A 17,418-nucleotide genomic window follows, 5' to 3' on the forward strand; every position below is an offset into this window, starting at 1 on the left:
CTAATATTACGATATTTACCACAGTGAAGATTAACCAAAATAAAGTCCCTTAAACCTTATCTATTTTATTTTCACAGAGACATCTTAGGGGGTAAAGTGAGGGCAGGAAGAGGAAATTTCTTGTAAATCAAATTACCATAAAGTTCTTTGAAAATTTGTTAGAAAGTTTAAGTGAGTTTCCTTGAAGTCTACATGGTAGAAAACCTGATTAGCTCTGAAAAGGTGACTTGGGTGAATTTCCATATCTAAAAACTAGATAGTAGAAAGCTAGAGTGGTTATTTAGAAACTGAATAGAAGGCTATGTGAGATAGTAGAGTGATAAGATTTGGATTTTCCTCTGTCTGGCAGTAAGAGAGACTGTAGTAACAGCCATTTGCTTTTATTCATCAGCCAGTTGTTTAATGACTTTTGACTTCAAGAGGAATTTCTCACCCTACTGCAGCGCTTGCTTGTCAGGGCCAGGTAGCGCCTTATGAGGCTGAGGCAATCCAATTGTAAGCTGAAGGTTGTTTAGAATATTTTGATATTACGATTATACAGAAAAGGGAGTTCATAACATAAGTTAGCGTGGAAAGTCTGATTTTTCAGAGCATTTCCCCTCCATCCATATCTTGTCTGTCGACAGAGGTTGCATAGCTTGTGTCAGAAGGTTATTCTTTGGGGGGAAGTCTTAAAATTGGAGGGGATGTTAGAGACGCACAAAGAAGCCAGAAAAGCCGGACAAGGGCCTAGGAAAGACCTTGATGCCCACTTAGACATTAAGAAATGGGCAGTGGGGGCTCCCTGATGGCACAAGGATTAAAGGCTCAGCACTTTCAAGCTACCTCTAGCCACCGCAGCTGACCCACATGGCACAGCAGACCTCTCCTGTCTCCCTTCTGCTCCCCTCAGCAGTGTATTTCAGTAAATGCACCTGTTCTGCTCCCCACTCTGTCTCTGGTGAGTCCTCTCACAGGCCTCCCTTTGGCCTATGCCCAGTTCTCATATGCATAAATAAGTCTTTAAGCCAGCTCCCTCCCCAATCTCAGGAGACACTCTTTTCTTTATTGTTACACATAGTTTATTGTATACAGACCAGTCCTTTATACCTGGGGCCTACTTTCAGCAGAAATTCCAGCCTGGCCTCTGTGCTCCGGCCAGCACCTCCTGGCTCCTGTTATCTAGGCATAAATGCCTTCCTTCCCCTCTTTCCTTAGCCAGCTGTCACCATTTCCATGCTACCTACCACCTAAGCTTATCTTTGTACTAGAGTCATTCATTCAAGCCACAGTCACCTTTCATGGGCAAACAGTGTTTCCTGCTTGGCTAAACAAAATCTCCTCTGCCTGGAGCCCAGAGGGAAGCAGCAGGTACCTGAGGCTTAGCTTCATCTGGGTGGCAGCAAAGAAGAAAATGTCTAGACCACCACTACTGACATGCTCCTCCCCATTGCCAGTGCCCTGAGGCCTTGGGGTGCGGAGGCAGCCTGGTACTAAGCTGGGAAACAGAGAGTCTGGTGGCTTGGCTGGATACCGAAGCTTCCTCTTGGCAGGTTTTCCTGGGAGACCTGCCAATGCCCATCACATGCCCCAGGGTGTGGGCTTACCCCAGGCAGATGCCCTTCAAATGTCTCACTTTGTCTCTTTGAGATGCAGGCCCTGGTGCCTCACAGCGCTTCCCTACTACTTTGGCTCCTGCTGGGAAGAGAATGATAAAAATGTTTGATGGAATAGACAGGTTCTGGCTGGAGGACACATCTATTTTCTTAGGAGCCAGAGCAGTCTAACTAGAATGGATGCAGAGCCCAAGGGTCTTGGCCAATCCTGCTGATGGGGACTGGTGGGTGACAAGTTTCCAGGAGAGGAGCAGACAGTCACCATCACTAGGTCATATAACCAAGCAGGGAGGCACCAGAAAGCATCTCTGTGATCCGTAAGCGCCCCTAGAGATTAGAGATGACCCTGGATAGCCCCCATGTGGTTTAAATCAAAAGTAGGCCTCCCTGGTGGTACAAGGGATTACGTCTCAGCACTATCAAACTATTGCCAGCCACTGTGGCCTGAGTTTGATCCCTGGCCAGGGGCCTGACCCACATGGCACAGCAGACCTCTCCTGTCTCCCCTTCCCCTCCCCTCAGCAGTGTATTTCAGTAGATCCACCTGTTCTGTTCCCCACTCTGTCTGGTAAATCCTCCAGTGAATCCACACCTCTGCCCCATACCCCAGCTCTCATACAACCAAGCAGGGTTTTTAAAGTTTATTTTTAATCTTAAAAAAAAAAAATCAAAAGTAAGCCTCTCTTCAGACTCAGGCAGGAGGAAGGCCAGCCCTGGAAGAAATGGGCGACCAAGGAGCTCAGCACAGGAAAGGCCAGGGGCCACCCTGGGACTCAAGGCAGCTCCCATAAACATCAGGCCAGACTTTCCTCAAGACAGGGCCATGGGCTACCAGACGCACATCTCAACCTCTGGGGAGTCAGAGGATATTAAGTGTGAGGGTGCGAGTATGTGTGTGAAGTTAGCTTCTACAGAACTAGAGGAAATGCAGTGAGGGTGAGATAAAGGTCTTTTCCTCTGGCAAAGTCACTATAATCCTTTCTTGGTCACAGACACATGGGCAACATGGACCAGGTTGGCAGGTACCTGGAGCTCGGGGACAGCAGACAGGTCAAAGTTGAGAAGACAGTGAGTGGGGCAGTGACCTGTTTTCCCGGCAGTCCAGATATTCAATATTCTGGAAAACCTTCTGCTCCGACTCGCTCAGGTAGGAGTAGGTCAGGGTGCCCCTGGAGAGGAAGCAGTCTTGGCCATTGTGTCCAGAAGAGGAAGTCTGCTATCTGAAAAGGTCGGCCCCCTACCCAGCTCCCCTTCTTCTGCCTCCCACTGTGTCAAGGCACTGGGGAACACCGCCCCACTGTGTCCCAGAGGCTGACTGTCAAACCCACAGCGTGGCAGCGAGGTGGGGCCTAGAGAAGGGGCCACACCCGCGACTCTTAAGCGCCCATAGATTCCTGGGTCAGCTGGATGAGTCTTGTCCCATGAGGTGCAGCCAAGGTGAGAGTGGAGAGGGTATTTAAGGGCTATGAACCCCAACTTACTGGATTTGTAAAAGCACATGGTGGACTTTGATCTTCAGGAACTTACAGATTTTACTGAGAAAGAGAACACAAGACCATGTTTTACACCAGACAGCCCAAAGAAGTCTTTGGGGAGACTGTAGGTGCCCTTGCCTCTGGGCTCCTTCACTTCTGGGGTCCCCACATGCCACTCCTACCCCTTCCCTCTCCCTCTAGGTAAGCATGTCACCCTTGTGCAGTATCACTGCTCTACCCCCACCCCTCTCCTGGCCTGGCCCAGACACCTGTTGGGCTCTTCTCTCAGATGAAAACAAGACATTCTTCCTCAGAGATCAGGCTAAAGAGTCGAAGGTCATATATGGTTAGGATTAACTCAAAGCCAGCCTGTTTTTCATTCCAATCTAGGTCCAGACGGGCCCCTGAACCGTTGCACAATGCAGTCTTGGTGCTGGGAGTGCTGGCCAAATGATGGCTGCAGGGTTCACTAAGCAATCCGGGAATTCAGCGTTTAAAGCTGGTCTTCCAACCCAGGAAAAGAGGCGAAGGGAGATGACAGCAAGGGGTACTCACTACGTGCTTTCATCCTGGATCGTGTTGGCTACTGTGTAAGGTATCTGTCAACCAAACAGACAAGGGGAGGCCCTGACCCCAGGTGCACCTACCCTGCCCTCGACCCTCCTCCAAATACATCACATGCCTGTGGGCAGGGCTGGCCAGGGAGTGTCACCTGTTTACTGGTCAAAGGGCCGATGTGGAGGTGGCTGCTCTTGGAAAGCTGCCCCACCACGTGGGACAGGTGCAGGACCTCAAGGGTCAGCTGGGTCACGGTGATGGGGTAGTAGTTGTTATTGGAGACATTCAAGATACTCTAAAGATGAGGAAAAGAAAAGGAGGGGATGAGGGTGGCCATCCTTAGGAAGGACTCAAAGAGGGCCTCCCCGGTGGCACAGGAGTTAAGTCTTAGCCCTATCAAGCTACTTGCCAGCCACGTGGCATAAGTTTGATCCTGGCCAGGGAGTGACCCACATGGCGTAGCAGACCTCTCCTGTCTCCCCCACTGCTCTCCTTAGTCATGTATTTCAGTAAAGCTGCCTTTTCTGCCCTCCACTCTGATTCTGATGAGTCCTCTCACCCCTGCATCTCTGGCCTGCACCTCAGTTCTTATTTGCATAAATAAGTAAATCTTGAAAAAAAGAAAAAGGAGTCCAACAGTTACACCCCTTCCCCCCGCCTTATCTAACCACTTGATACAGGCCAGCGGGCCAGTGTCAATGTCAGGAGCCTCTCAGAGGCTTAGCAGTAAGGGTTGCCTTAACCAAGACATCAAGCTGACTCAGACCAGTCTGAGTGCATGGTTCCTTTCTGCTAAGACCTGCCCCCAACATCCTCTGATTTTTCTTCTATGGTCCTAAACTGACCTCTTACTATATAGGGCCCGCACCCTGTACAATCTGTCATGGGGCCCAGGGTTACCAGTGACCCCCCCTCTTCCAGGTTTTTGACACTCTCTGGGTGCCGTAAGATCCCTGGCTACCCATTTACAACACTGGATAAAGGCTATGGAGGCGTGTGGCTGGAAGGTGGGGTTCAGGGCCTAGTGCACCCACTCACCGTTATATTGAGGTAGATGTTGGCCTCGTCAAAGGCCACTGTGGAGGAGTTGAGGCCCGCAGAGAACAGAGCGATGGAGTGAGGAAACAGGAAAAAGCTGAGGAGGGTGGTGGTCGCCAGGCAGATAAGCACTGCTAGGAACACGGAGAGCTTCCTGTGGAAAAGGGAGCAGGCAGCAGGGCTAAGTCTGAAGACTAAGGAAACTTGGATGAAGATGTGTGTGTGTGTGTGTGTGTGTGTGTGTGTACACATTCCTCTCATACACAAGATTCTTCTGCACCCACCTCACAGCAGAGTATCTGGCTCCCCACATGTGGAAGGCCAGCCTGGGCTCAGATGTGGCCCAGAGCTGATGGGAGCACAGGACTGGGAAGCAGACAGCCTGCTTCCACTCCCACTTCTCTGTTCCCACTGACCCAGTATCTCTCTGAGCAACCCCACATAACTTCTCTAAACTTCAGTTTCTTTGTCTGTGAAACGTAGACAAATGATATCCATCTCATAGCATCTGGTATAGGCTAACACACTAACCTCAGGTCTTGGCACATTGAAAAAGCTCAACAAATGCTATTATTACTGGAAGAGAAGAATTCCACAAGAAGTGAGAGCTCTGAATTTCCATATTTAGAACAGGAGATTATCTGTTCATCTAATTCAAAACTGAGATACACATTAATGAGACAGTCCTTTGCTAGTATTTATCAAGGGCACTGCCAGATTCAGATTCTGATGCAGGGGTAGTGGGTGGGGCACTGGTGGTGGCCCCCAGACCACACACACAGCTGAGTGGAAAGAGCTGAGGAGTTCATGTCAAATGGACCCAAATGACAAATAGGGTTACTTCCTCCCCCAACCCCTCACTCCCAGAGAAATTCAGGACTGCCTCCAGCTGGGAAGTGTCTCAGAACAGCAAGTGGCTTTTTCCTTTTCTTCCCAGAAGAGAAGAAGCAGGTCTGAATTGCCATGGCAAGGGAAGCTCTCTTAGGAACAACAACTTCCCTGAATCAACTGCATCCATGGCTGTCCTCCCAGAAGGCCTGTAGTCAAGAGGTCCTCTGTCCTCAAAAGGGAGCCATGCTTTTCGGAAGCAGTGATGCATGGGGAGGGTGCCAGGGGCCTTGGGTGGCATCTGCTGTGCTCCAGGCTGCTTAAACCAGATAGTCCATGGAAACAGGAAGCTAATAATACATTTGAGCATGTATAGGCTCAGGCTGCCGAGGGGAAGCCGCTGTAGAAAATCGGGGGTGCGTAGCAAGATGGGGAGGCAAAGAGGAACAACTCTCAAAGGTGATGGCTGTGGAACTGTAGCTGGAAGAGGGACTTACGTGTGCCTGGGCTTCAGCCTTTGGTCCCCATAGGGGATGAGGGCTACCAGCTGCTTCTCTAGCTCTGTAGAGAGAAAGTGGGCCAGGGTGAGGGCCAACACCTTTCCATGACACACATTTTCCACCTCCCAGAATCAGCCCCCTCCACAGAGTGGGGACACAGCAGAACTGCAGCAGCACAGAGCTGTGTTACTGAAGTTGGCAGTTCAGCGTTGCCATTTCTAGAGTAGAAGTGAGATTTTTGTTAATAGTTGTGAAAACCCCTGCAAGTCACCAGCAAATCAGAGATGCCAGATATTTTGAGAGGTCATTTGTAACTTCTTGAATTTTTTTTATATCCAAAAGGGCAGGTTTATTATAAAAAAAAGGGAGAGAAGAATAAAGGACATCTGCATAGTCACATGTGGGCAGAAAGAGCTGACCCCAAAAGGGACAGGCTTGATAAAAGAGAGGCCTACATGGTCGCAGGCAGGTGGCCGTGGAAGGGGCTGCCTCAGCCCCTCTGCAAAAGGAGGTCAGTGAAGTACCTGCACAGGCACAGCCGGCAGGAGGGCTGCTTGCAAGGGAGAAGGATGGAGAAGACAACTGCTACATAGGCGCAGGTAGGCAGGAGGGCTGCTGCCAACTTCCTGAATCTTTAGGCGGTGTATTCAAGGGAACAGAGAGGTTGGAAAGTCCTCGAGGCTGGCTATTACCTACCCTGGGGCAGGAGGGGTTCTCCTTAGCGAGTCTGGGGAGACTCATCCTTGGCCTGGCTGACACGGGAAGACCCAACTCCACTCAGGGAGGTGAAGAGGGGCCTGGCCAGCTGACTGTTGAGAGCTTTTCCAGGATTCCAGGCTATTTCCAGAATCTTTGATCACTCACCTTGAGGGATCTCCCCAGTGCCCTGGCAGGTGGGACAAGTCACAAAGTTGGCCCCCGTAGCCCCTTCGCAAGGCACACGGGAACAGAAGGACTGCTGACCACCGATGCTGAGGTAGCCCGTGACCTTGCGGCCAACGGCTGGACCAGGAGGCAGGATCGGCTTGTTCTCATCTTCCCGAGAGCTCATCGTTCAGAGGGGGTTATTACTAATGAGACAGAACGAAAGTTCCGTGGTTTTACATCCTCAAGATTGGCAAAAAGCCCCATCACAACAGCCACAAGCTCAAACCTCAGGAAGCTGGGGTGGGGAAGAGGAAGTCACAGGACTCTGAGCAAAGTTCTTTGCCCCTTCATGCCTTTCATTATCTTGGGAGAGCTCAACCTGCCTACAAGAAGGGAAAACAGAAAAATAAGTCATGAAGAAAGTTCCAGAAGTGAATTGCTGATCACATTATTTTTTCTAGGAAAATTGCTGAATTTTTGCTCATGGAGGAAGTTGGATTGAGCTGGGGGGAGAGGAGAAGGTGGGGACAGCAGCCCTGAATCCTTCATCCTTTGTCACAAGATGATCCTGGAGGTCTCTAGAGCTCCAGTGTGGAAGTGACCTTTCAGCCTGGTTGTGAAAGGTAAGCTTCCATCCTCCAGCTGGGGAAGGTGCTGGTTTAAGAGGAAGGTGGTGATTCTTTGAAACGAGAAAGAAGTGGCAGCCAAGCAACCTAAACCAGTCCTGGAAGGGACATGTGAATCTCTCCAATGCTTTGAGGGGTGAAGGGTAGGAAAGGAACGCCTGGGGAGGCTTGTGGCAATGATAAGGCTGTCATTCATTAGGAAAGCTCGAGGCCAAAGATCCAGATTCTTTCCAAAAGATTGAACACAGAATGAGGTGGGCAAGATGAGAGTACTCACACCTCCCTGGAAGCCTCACCTGATTCAAATCTGGGATCCGAGGCTCCTGTCAGCTGCAGAAGGGGGCGGTTTCTGGAGCTCTCTCTGAGAAGGGCCTCTAGTGTTTAGTGGCCCCAGGGGCCACGGTAGGGGTTTCCTTAGCAACCGGCCCTTCTGCAGAGACCTGTAGGAGCGAAAGCGTTGGAGCGAGAGCCAAACAATTTCGCATCCAGATCCCTGGCTCCACTAAGGGTCAGGTGGTAGGCGCGGGCTGAGGCTGGGACTGGACTGAAGATTTCAAGCCCCACCGGACACCCCCAGAGACCGTTAGTCGAACATAGTACACGCGAGTACCTGTTAGCTAGGCTGGAAGGGTCGCATGCTTTCCAAAGAGAAAGAGGGAAGATGAGGGCCCAGGGAGTGTCTTACCTGGGCGACCGAATCGCCAGAAACGGTCGCATGACAAGTAGGAAGTGCAGGGAGCTGGTGGCGGGCCCCAAGCTTTGACAGCAGGTCTCGGAAAGCCCCGCTGCAGCTGCTCCAGGCCCGCCCCCTCCCTCCGAGCCCGCCCCCTCCCTCCGGGCCCGCCCCCTCCCTCCGGGCCCGCCCCCTCCAACACGGCCTGGGAAGTTCTAGCCTATTCAAAGGACACCCGGGGCTCGACGCTGCTTCCACAAGGACCAAGCTGTCCAGGAAGGAGTTTCAAAGAACCTTTATTTCACCATTCTTTAAGTGGTTATATACAAGGGCAGCGGGGCCGACGCCGGACTCAAAGGATCCTCCTGGACCCTACCATACAACTCAGACGCTCGCGAGAGGTCCCCATGGCAATCAACCCAGTCAATTACACATACCCTGCTGCTCAGCCTCCACCCAGAAGCCCGGATAAAAACTTTTAAAATAAAGAACAGCCTGGTCGGCTTATTGAATCCTGGCTTATTTAATAGTATTCAAGCATTATACTGTAAATAAACATCATTATGGCTAATGATTAATATCACCATTTATTATAAATACCAACCAGGTTAAATAATACTATTTTACCCCTCTGGGTTGGGGGTCAAATTCCTGTTTTTCTGGAAGTCATTTTCATGAATAAATCTTTAGCGTTATTTATTACCTCGTCCTTATCCGTTGTACCAAGACTCCCATGGAGAAAGCCATTGCGGCCCTGACCCTCTGGAAGCAATCTCTTTCCCACTCATCCTGGGGTTAACCCAAAACTTCTATAGCAAGTTTGTTCCCACTCAGGTCTTGAGAAACACTAGCCTCTTCTTCCTGTTCTGGGCTCTCTGTGCTCAGGCCTCTGAACAAATTTTGAACATTCAAGAAGTCATCAGAACTTCTTATGCCTCACACACTCATCTGCCCACCCTCAGAACTTACTGAGATTAACTAAGAGCCTGTCTTTCACTTTGCACTTGTTTCCATTCCTCCCACTCTAATGTAAATAAGATCTAACATTAGCAAAACATTAACAAAAAATGTAACTTAAATTTCTTTTTCTTTTAAATTAAGGACTTTCTTTCCTTTTCTATAGGATTAACAAAATACTTCATACTACCTATCTAGGTTTCTCCCCCTTAAATGAAAGAAGAATATGCAAAATGCTACTGGATGCTGAAGTACCGGTGGGCAGACTGCCCCACCTCCCTCCACTGAGGTGCAGATACCCAGAAGCTGATGTTCTTCAATACATTAGTGGGGTTCTCAGAAAACTATGGTGGGGATTACTAAATCTTGCAGGACCTTTTCCTTGGAAAGGAAGAGTAGACCAATCCTCTCATGCTCTGGGTGTCACTTCAGTACCAGGCAGTACGAAGCTTAGGGGATAGGTTAGAGAAGTGAGAATCACTTTAAAAAACAACTCCTAGGGTTAATTTCTTTTAAAAACTGACAACAGATATCCCCATAGAAACATCAACATTAATCAAAGAAAAATACTCAACTTCAGTACTAGCAGAAAGAAAAATGGTTCTACAGAAGTTATACTCTTCAATGCACTAAAACGGAAAACGAAATTTTACCCAAATCAGTTGAAAATCTTCCTACTATTCATCCAATGTCTACAGTGAAAATTTAAGTTCTGGTCTTTGATTTGCTCCAAAAAACACTGTGACGCAGGCACTGTCTCGATAATTTAACAATGGGCTCTATGTAGATTCAAGTTAAAAATAATCAAGGGCTTCTACCCCACACCCCACCGACAGAATAAAGATAATCTGTGAGCAGCAGGCAAAGTCATTTAATACAAGGTCACTCCTCAGTAGCGGTGGCTGTACCAGTCGTTGTTGCTGATGTGGAGCAGCTCCGTCACCACATGAATGATGTGGTAATTGTGCTTCTTCAGCAGCCGCAGGTTCAGCTGCCTGTCGCAGAATCCCATTTCAAAGAGATGGGCCATCAAGGCTGCTGTCTTTTCTTCAGAAACTACTGGCTGTTGAGAGTCAAGAAACACAGGACATTTTTTTGTGTATATATACTTTAATATTTATTTATTTATAACTAGAAGAACTGGGTCCTGGGTCAGAGGTACGGGAGTGAGAGGATTCACAAGAGACAAGAGTGGGAAGCAGAACAGGTGGATCTATTGAAATACACTGCTGAGGGGAGCAGCTGGGGAGACGGGAGTCATGTGGTTCAGCTCCCTGGCCAGGGACTGAACTCAGGCTGCAGCAGCCTCTGACAGCTTCAGTGGCTGACAGCTAAGAGTCAGCCCCTTGTACAACCAGGGAGGCCCCTCTTCTAGGCCACCAGAGAGGCCTGTGCTGAAATGGACTGCTGAGGAGAGTGGAAAAGACCACCTCAAACCTTTCAATGTCTTTACCCTCTAGCCTTAAAAATAAAATCCAAACCCCTTCACGCAGCACCCACATACATAGTTGTTTTTTCTTATTCTTCTGACACCACATTCACCTTCCAGGTTGCATTTCCAAATCTTTTCACTGAGTCCTTTTACTGGCTATTCTGTCTACAACACGCTTTGTCTCCTTTTCTAGTGAACATTTATTTTGTCCTTTAGGACTCAGTTTTGACATTATCTACCGGGAAGTCTTCCTTGGCCCCACTTGGGGCCCATGCCACGCTGACTTGACCTGAGAACATCAGTGCAGTCTCATTTCCTATACTGTAAATGTCTTTCTACTTCATTTGTTCCCAGAGTCTTTGGATAGGAACCAGTGTCTTATTTTATACATAGTAGATACTCTCTACAATGTCACGCTACTCTCCAACACAGAAGCCATCATTTCACTGGTAACTTGGTTTTGGTTCAGAAAAATAAAACACACTGACCTGTGCAGTGACGGGCGGCCCAGCAAACAGGGCCTTGTACGCAGAGGTGGCGACAGACAAAGCCCCCTTCACCAGCCCTCCAGCAATGCTGCTCCCGTGATGGTGCTGCCTGCAGAGAGAAACCAAATTATCTCCCCAAATACACATATACCCTCTTCTTACAAGGCAATCTCGGCGCTAACTGTTGAAAGAAAATGAGATTTTCTTAGGGGAAAAAGATTACACGTAAAAAGAGAAATGTGACCATTTTCTTATCAGTTTTACAACTGCAGATCTTGGTTTGTAACAGCAGGCCTACTGCTGTTAAGAACTGGGCACTGTAGAAAACACACCAGCTGATGAGCAAGCCACAGTTTTCAGTCCTCGCTGAAAACCAATACTGGCAATCCGCTTGCTGATCTTCAAAGCAAACCTCCCAAAAGAAATGTTGACTGGCTGCTGTAGGGAGGGGCCACCTTGACACTGCTCTGAGGTGACCTGGAGCAGAGAAGCAGGCGTGTCTAAGAGGCACACTGGGCTTGACCTTTCTGCCTTCTCCTCTACACTGAGGGTGAGTCAAATTTGAGGGTACTTAATTCTGGTCTGGAATGTGAGCACTTTTAAACATCAACATTAGCTCTCAGTGCAGTGTTGCTCAGTCTTGGGAGATATAAGGACAAGTAGGAACGATGGCTCCCCTCGTCTGCTCTCAGGTGGCACACACTCTGAGAGGCTTTCTTAAGCAGAAGCAACACTAGGATATCCACCTGCTTCTGAAGAAGAGGCTGCACAAGGTCCAGTTACCTTGAGTGATCATAGCTCTTCTGTCTGTTGTTTACAAGTCCTGATGAGCCTCTGGGCTCTAAAAGCAAAAGAGCTATTGGTTAGAAGCAGCATCCACACATGCCTCATGTTTTCCTAAGCCACAGCACGGCCACTTCAAGGCAGCTGGTAATCTGGCCATCGGCTTATTTATTTAAAGGTATTTGGGAAATTCTGCAGGTGATTTTACTGATAAGGATAAACTGTCCAGAATATAATGCAAGAAATGAGAAAAAGTAGTTCTCTATCCTATCACACAGGCTCATTAGTTCCCAGGTACTTTTTAAGTTCTGCTCTTTAAAGAGGGGTGGGCAATGACCTTGAGGGTCTTACAACTTCAAGATAAGCTTCTTACTTTGTAGATAAGGAAACAGACCTACTTGGTGACCTGCTGTAAGGTCACACAGTGAGGAAAGAAGGAGCTGGGGATGGAATCTAGACAGGTCTGGCTACCAGTTCTCTCCACTTGGAGAGATCTCTTTTAATAAATTTCAAGCTAGTGAACAGGAAAAAAAGGAGTAGAAGGGAGGAATACTGAAAGAATGAAAGAACAAGTTTCTAAAAACTGCCAGAAATCTTGAATGCAGAGGACCTGTACCTAATGTCCACTAGAAAGGGGCACAGAAACAGAAACAAAGCTCTGACTGGTCATTACCTCCTCTGATCTGATCGGGGACTGAAGAAACTTCTGGTATGGTAACTGGTAAGTCCACTCCTGGGGAACCATGATGCTGCGCACGAGGAGGACTCCTTTCAGAAAAACACAGTGTGACAGTCAGCTGCAGAGGGCCCGTGGTGGTGCAGAGAAACAGTGAACACCGCACAGCAGTGCCCTGTTCTCCATGGACACGTTACATTTTTGCTTCAGATCACACGTCTCATACGTCTCCTTTCAGGGACAGGTGGGAAGTGCTCCTGCCACTTCTGATTACCCTCTTCAGTCCCAAGTCAGGGTGGAAAGACCAGCTTCAGCCTGGTTTCTTTCCCCCAACATCAAGAAGTGCTATTAAAGGGCTATGTCTACCTCCCTGGAGAATGGCTTATAGTCAAGAAGCCACAATGAGAAAGCGAAGTTTCAACAGAAAATTAGAAGTAATTTCCATGTACGTTTTAGTCCAGGCAGACCTTGAAGACACTGTAGATTCTGTTTCTGACCACTGCAATCAAGTTAATACTACAATGAAACAAGAGATATAAACTTTCTGGTTTCTTGGTGATGTTAAGTTATGTTTATACTACGCCAAGTCTATTTAATGTGTATTATCATTGTCTAAAAAGTACGTACCCTAATAAAAATACCTTACGGCTAAAAAATTGCTAACCATCTGTTACATGAACTGTTGGAAAAATGGCACTGAATTGCTTGATGCAGCATTGCTACAAATCTTCAACGTGTGGAAGGCACAGTATCTGCAGAGCACGATAAACGTGGTATGCCTGTGCATCTCTTTCCATCACACCCTGAGCTGACTGTGTTTGAGTTAATATGAGGTATTGCTGCCTTTGCCCTTGAGTCAGTAATACAGGCAAGGAAGATCTGGGGATGTTTATGCTTAAAACTCAACAATCAAAACATAGAAAGAGTATATGCAGATAATTAAGACTAGCTAAAATAAGTATTTCCTTAAATCCAGAACCCATGAATACTGGGAAGTACAATTTTTACTCATTCCTCTAAATTCAGACTTTACCATGGGAAACAGTGTCTTCCCATGCTGACAAAAAGCAAGTTTTGAGATCAAGTTGTTCCTCTCACTCTTTATTCCACCTGTGAACAGCCCAGCTGAAGGGGGTAGAGATGGTACCTGAGCAGCCGTGGCGGAGGCCCTACCACCTCTGGGGTCAGGGGCACTGTGTCCAGAGTCTGTGAGGTTGTGAGGATGTCATTGATGCTGTGCTCCTGTGCTTGGCTTTCCTTTCCAGGGGAGCTCTCCCCAGCCTCAACTGGTTCTTGCCCAGTCTCAACCACAGGCTCGCCCTCAGCCCCTCGCTCCAGGCCTGGCTGGGAGAGGGCAGAGCTGTACATGGAGTCCCCCAGGGGGCGGCTGGTGTCAAAGCACTCCGGCAAGATGATGATGTAATCCTCAGAAGAAGCAGAGGACTGACTCTGAACTTCATCTTTGAGCTCATCTTCCTCTTCCGTGATTGCTTCCTCTTCAGCAATATGGACAATTTCCTCCCTCTCATCTTCAAGTGGTCCTTCTTCAGGCAAGGAAAATCTCACTACAAGATGAAAGCAACCAGTTTTGAGGTATAAGTGAAAAGAGGCCCCTGGTGCCACCCTTAGTTTGAAGGATTTGTAGGTCATGAACTTGAATTATGAAAGCAAGAGAGGAGGGAAGAACCAGAGAGAAGGACTGTTCTTGGAACCACAGTCATGGCCATATGCTAAGCTGGAAGTCCATGCAAAAAGCATGTAACTAAGTGCACAAAAACAAGGCAGGTAGAATCATCCAGATTTCGAGAATCTTAGAACAAGGAGGCCCCATCCCTTCTCTTCTTCATGCAATGGCTAATACACTCAGGTAAGGTTCAAATCACAACTGGCATTAGCTACCAGTGCTTTAAAAAGGGAACATGTTAGGTGTGAGAACTTGCATGACTGCAGCCAGCCTACTTTCCTTTTCTTCTTTACAAAGAAATGCAAAGTCACGGTAAGAAATGGGCAAAATGTCACTGAAGGGAAGAAAAGAAAACATACAATGCGCTTAAATTCTATCAGAGATAACTAATGTGAACGTTTTTGTCTCTGTTAGAAAGACACATGTGTTTTGTCATACTTAGATAAGTGCATAACCAAAGAGTTGAAGAATTTACACCAAAACGTTCACATTAGTAGAGGTCAAATTTCGTTATAATAAATACAGATTTTCCTGTATTTTGAGGGACTGAATTTGAGTTTTTTTGATAGTTCTTGAAATACATAGGACTGGTTATACTTTTTGCTATCTAGAGATTTGTAACAGCAGAATTTAACCCTGAGGAACTTAATATGGTTCTCCTGCTTGTGCCCACTACTTCCCTAGCAGAGGTCTCTGCTGAGGGCTGCTGTCAACTTACAAGAAGAGTCCTTACTGCAGAATCCAGAGAGTACCACTGGCTGCTGTTCTTCTGTGGCATGCGGCTGTAATTCTGCCCCTGGGGAAAGTGGTGAGTGAGTTATGGGGGTTGCTTTGCTCCCGAAGTTATAATTAAAATGGTCAGGTAGCGTAGGTAGAACCTAAAGGAACCACCATAGCCAGAATTCCAATTAAGCTCACCCTACCTCTACGCTCAGTGAGAAGAGCGCTTCTACCCACTCAGGTCTGACAGTCAACAATGCAGGGAGCATGCCCCTAGGTGGGGGAGATGAAGGACACTCACTGTGCAGGGACTTCTGTCTGCAAGGGGGGTTGTGATCTGGGGCAGCATCCAAGGTAAGGGATCGGATTACAGTCTCACACACAAACTGGGTCCCACTCAGGTCATCTTCTCCTTCCTCTGTGGAAGCACTGTTCTCAGCTCTCCTCTTTACTGCCCCTGTGGAATCTGAAAGAGACACGAACCATCTCTGCATTTAAGGGTCAAGGAACTGTCTCTAATCCTGAACCCATATAGACAAAATGCCAAGGAATAACTGCTGTGTCTATGTAAAGGTGAAGGGACTTCAAAAAATCAGAAGCTATAGAGAAACCATTCACAGGCAAAGGTACAGCTGCTGTGGGTACATACAAAAATAGGGGTGTGGTATGGAAGAGGAAATACAAATACCTTTACAAATATTTAATCCCTTACCAGGAAGTGCTTTAAATCCTGCCCCTTCACTCTCTTCCTGTATCTGCCCCAAGCCTGGCTTCTCTATTAAAGGACTGTCATGTGGCAGAGGAGACATGCAAGGAGTCATATCTGAAGAAAGAAGATAGGAGAACCATCAACCAAGAAAAAGCTTCACATCATCCATAGTCTGTCTAAAGCAGCAGCATGTAGGCTTCTTGCCTCCCACTGGGCTAACATAAATCTAGCTATGCTTCAAGGCTTGTTGTAAAGAGTTTCTCTAGACCACCAGGTACGTAGTGTCTCAACCAATGCAGGAGGGAGGACAATAAAAACTTCACTTGGGAGACCATGGCCAAGACACAGAACCACAAATGTAAAGGAACAAAGGGAGATGGTCATCTACAGAAAAGTGAAGGGTTTCTCTGTGGTGGGGAAGTCCCACATAAGCTTTTACTGTTGCCTATGAAAGACAAGAGGGAGAGGAAGGAAAATAGACTCCTAGGTGCAGCTTTAATGTCACATTAAAGAGAGCCTTAGCATTTATTTCCTCAGAATGAAATACTACCAGAGTCTAGGCTGCAGCGTTCTTGTGTTTGTTAATGAACAAGGTATACTGAGTGACATTCTTACCCACAGGGGTGTTGTGGGGTACTCTCTCCAACTCTTGGACAATGTTTATATCTAACAGCTCAAAGGACAGCAGATCCTGGAAAAAAGACAGGCTGTGTAAGACTGCTTGCTATGTACAGGTACTATTAGCTGTGTTTTTGTCTTGAGGGAGCTTGCAAGTCACTGAGCTCCACATCATCCAGATGTAACTCTGTTCAAAGCCTTGCCCCACCTCAGTCTAAAAACAAGACATTTAAATGGGAACTAATGATCAAAAATGGGAGGGGTGGGAGGGGAGGGAAGTGCACGGGACTATGGTGATGGCATACAGGTGACTGGGTGATGGGAAACCCATGGGGATTACAATTGCGATGAAAAAAAAAAGTACAAAATGATGTAAAAATAAGCTACTATATTATTAAATAAATAAATAAATAAATAAATAAATAAATAAATAAATAAATGGGAACTAGTTGTTCAAATAACCAAACAGCAGGAAAGAGAGAAAATATGAAGGGTAAAAATAAACCAAATAGGCTGAAATGCAGATGCAGTTAGAAGGACGTTGTGGGTAAGCACGAGACTGAGTTCCTAATTCCAAGAGGAAACATCTAGTTAGGGAAGTTGCTTCCATAGGTGACTTTCTTGCCACTCAGTGGCATGTCTCTTACTTCCTTCCTACCACCGTGGCTGGCTATACCACCTTCTCTTCAACAAGGTAAAATCTCTCCCGTGTTCCATGTCACTTGCCCCTCAAAGTCCTGAATCTTCTACCTGGGCAGTCAGAAGGTCCACGGAGGGAATGTAGAGCTCCCTCTCGCTGGCAGTATTTTTTGTCTTGGGTGGGATGCAGGTTCTTGGCCCTTCCGTCTGCTCAGTTGCTTCACTAAGTTGAATTTCTTCTTTAGCCAAAAGAAAAGTTTCCTGTAGAGACAAAACTCAGGATAAACTTGAGGCCCTCAACAAAATTCAAAAGGCAAGCTGACAACTGCTTCCCTAAAAACAAAATCCAAATATTACTGGGCACTCCTACTGTTTGAAATGTTTCCGTAATAACAACTTAGATTAACCACAGCAATAACAATCAAACCCAAAACATTCATATCGAGTAAATTTAAGCAGTCAACACTAAATATGCACTCCACTAACTCAGGGACATTGCCTTACACACCCCCCCCAAGGGACATTGCCTTACACACACACACACACACACAC

At 47.2% G+C, this 17,418-nt stretch overlaps 2 protein-coding genes across 3 annotated transcripts in view; both read right to left on the reverse strand.

Moving 5' to 3' along the window:
* Nucleotides 1-2,325: 2,325 nt before the first annotated feature.
* Nucleotides 2,326-7,813, reverse strand: TMEM106A (transmembrane protein 106A). Its single transcript, XM_004684941.2, has 8 exons — nucleotides 7,784-7,813; nucleotides 6,859-7,064; nucleotides 5,992-6,055; nucleotides 4,667-4,820; nucleotides 3,783-3,923; nucleotides 3,626-3,669; nucleotides 3,077-3,130; nucleotides 2,326-2,764 (listed from the first exon to the last, which is right to left on the reverse strand). Exons 2-8 carry the CDS (start codon nucleotides 7,043-7,045, stop codon nucleotides 2,647-2,649), a joined length of 762 nt encoding a protein of 253 aa, XP_004684998.1. The 5' UTR covers nucleotides 7,046-7,064; nucleotides 7,784-7,813; the 3' UTR covers nucleotides 2,326-2,646.
* A 626-nt stretch (nucleotides 7,814-8,439) lies between these two features.
* Nucleotides 8,440-17,418, reverse strand: part of NBR1 (neighbor of BRCA1 gene 1) — a 25,261-nt gene continuing 16,282 nt past the window's right edge. For both annotated transcript variants that reach the window (XM_012726457.1, XM_012726459.1), the window contains exons 13-22: nucleotides 16,978-17,127; nucleotides 16,225-16,300; nucleotides 15,613-15,723; nucleotides 15,202-15,366; nucleotides 14,899-14,976; nucleotides 13,644-14,061; nucleotides 12,494-12,588; nucleotides 11,821-11,878; nucleotides 11,038-11,146; nucleotides 8,440-10,180 (exon numbers count right to left, since the gene is read on the reverse strand). In XM_012726457.1, the coding sequence (XP_012581911.1) occupies nucleotides 10,007-10,180; nucleotides 11,038-11,146; nucleotides 11,821-11,878; nucleotides 12,494-12,588; nucleotides 13,644-14,061; nucleotides 14,899-14,976; nucleotides 15,202-15,366; nucleotides 15,613-15,723; nucleotides 16,225-16,300; nucleotides 16,978-17,127 (1,434 nt within the window). In that variant the 3' untranslated portion in view covers nucleotides 8,440-10,006. The remainder of the gene's footprint in view (nucleotides 10,181-11,037; nucleotides 11,147-11,820; nucleotides 11,879-12,493; nucleotides 12,589-13,643; nucleotides 14,062-14,898; nucleotides 14,977-15,201; nucleotides 15,367-15,612; nucleotides 15,724-16,224; nucleotides 16,301-16,977; nucleotides 17,128-17,418) is intronic.

Source organism: Condylura cristata, unplaced genomic scaffold, assembly GCF_000260355.1.
Source record: "Condylura cristata isolate star-nosed mole 26May11 unplaced genomic scaffold, ConCri1.0 scaffold00017, whole genome shotgun sequence".
Classification (NCBI taxonomy): domain Eukaryota; kingdom Metazoa; phylum Chordata; class Mammalia; order Eulipotyphla; family Talpidae; genus Condylura; species Condylura cristata.

Bases quoted from the DNA above. Each gene is read 5' to 3' on its own strand.
- TMEM106A (XM_004684941.2), bottom strand. From the start codon at position 7,045: ATGAGCTCTCGGGAAGATGAGAACAAGCCGATCCTGCCTCCTGGTCCA. The intron at 3,131-3,625 runs GTGAGTACCCCT...TCTCTTTCTCAG, and splicing joins ATCCAGGATGAAAGCACGTA to TAAAATCTGTAAGTTCCTGA. The intron at 2,765-3,076 runs GTAAGTTGGGGT...CTTCCTCTCCAG, and splicing joins CATGTGCTTTTACAAATCCA to GGGCACCCTGACCTACTCCT.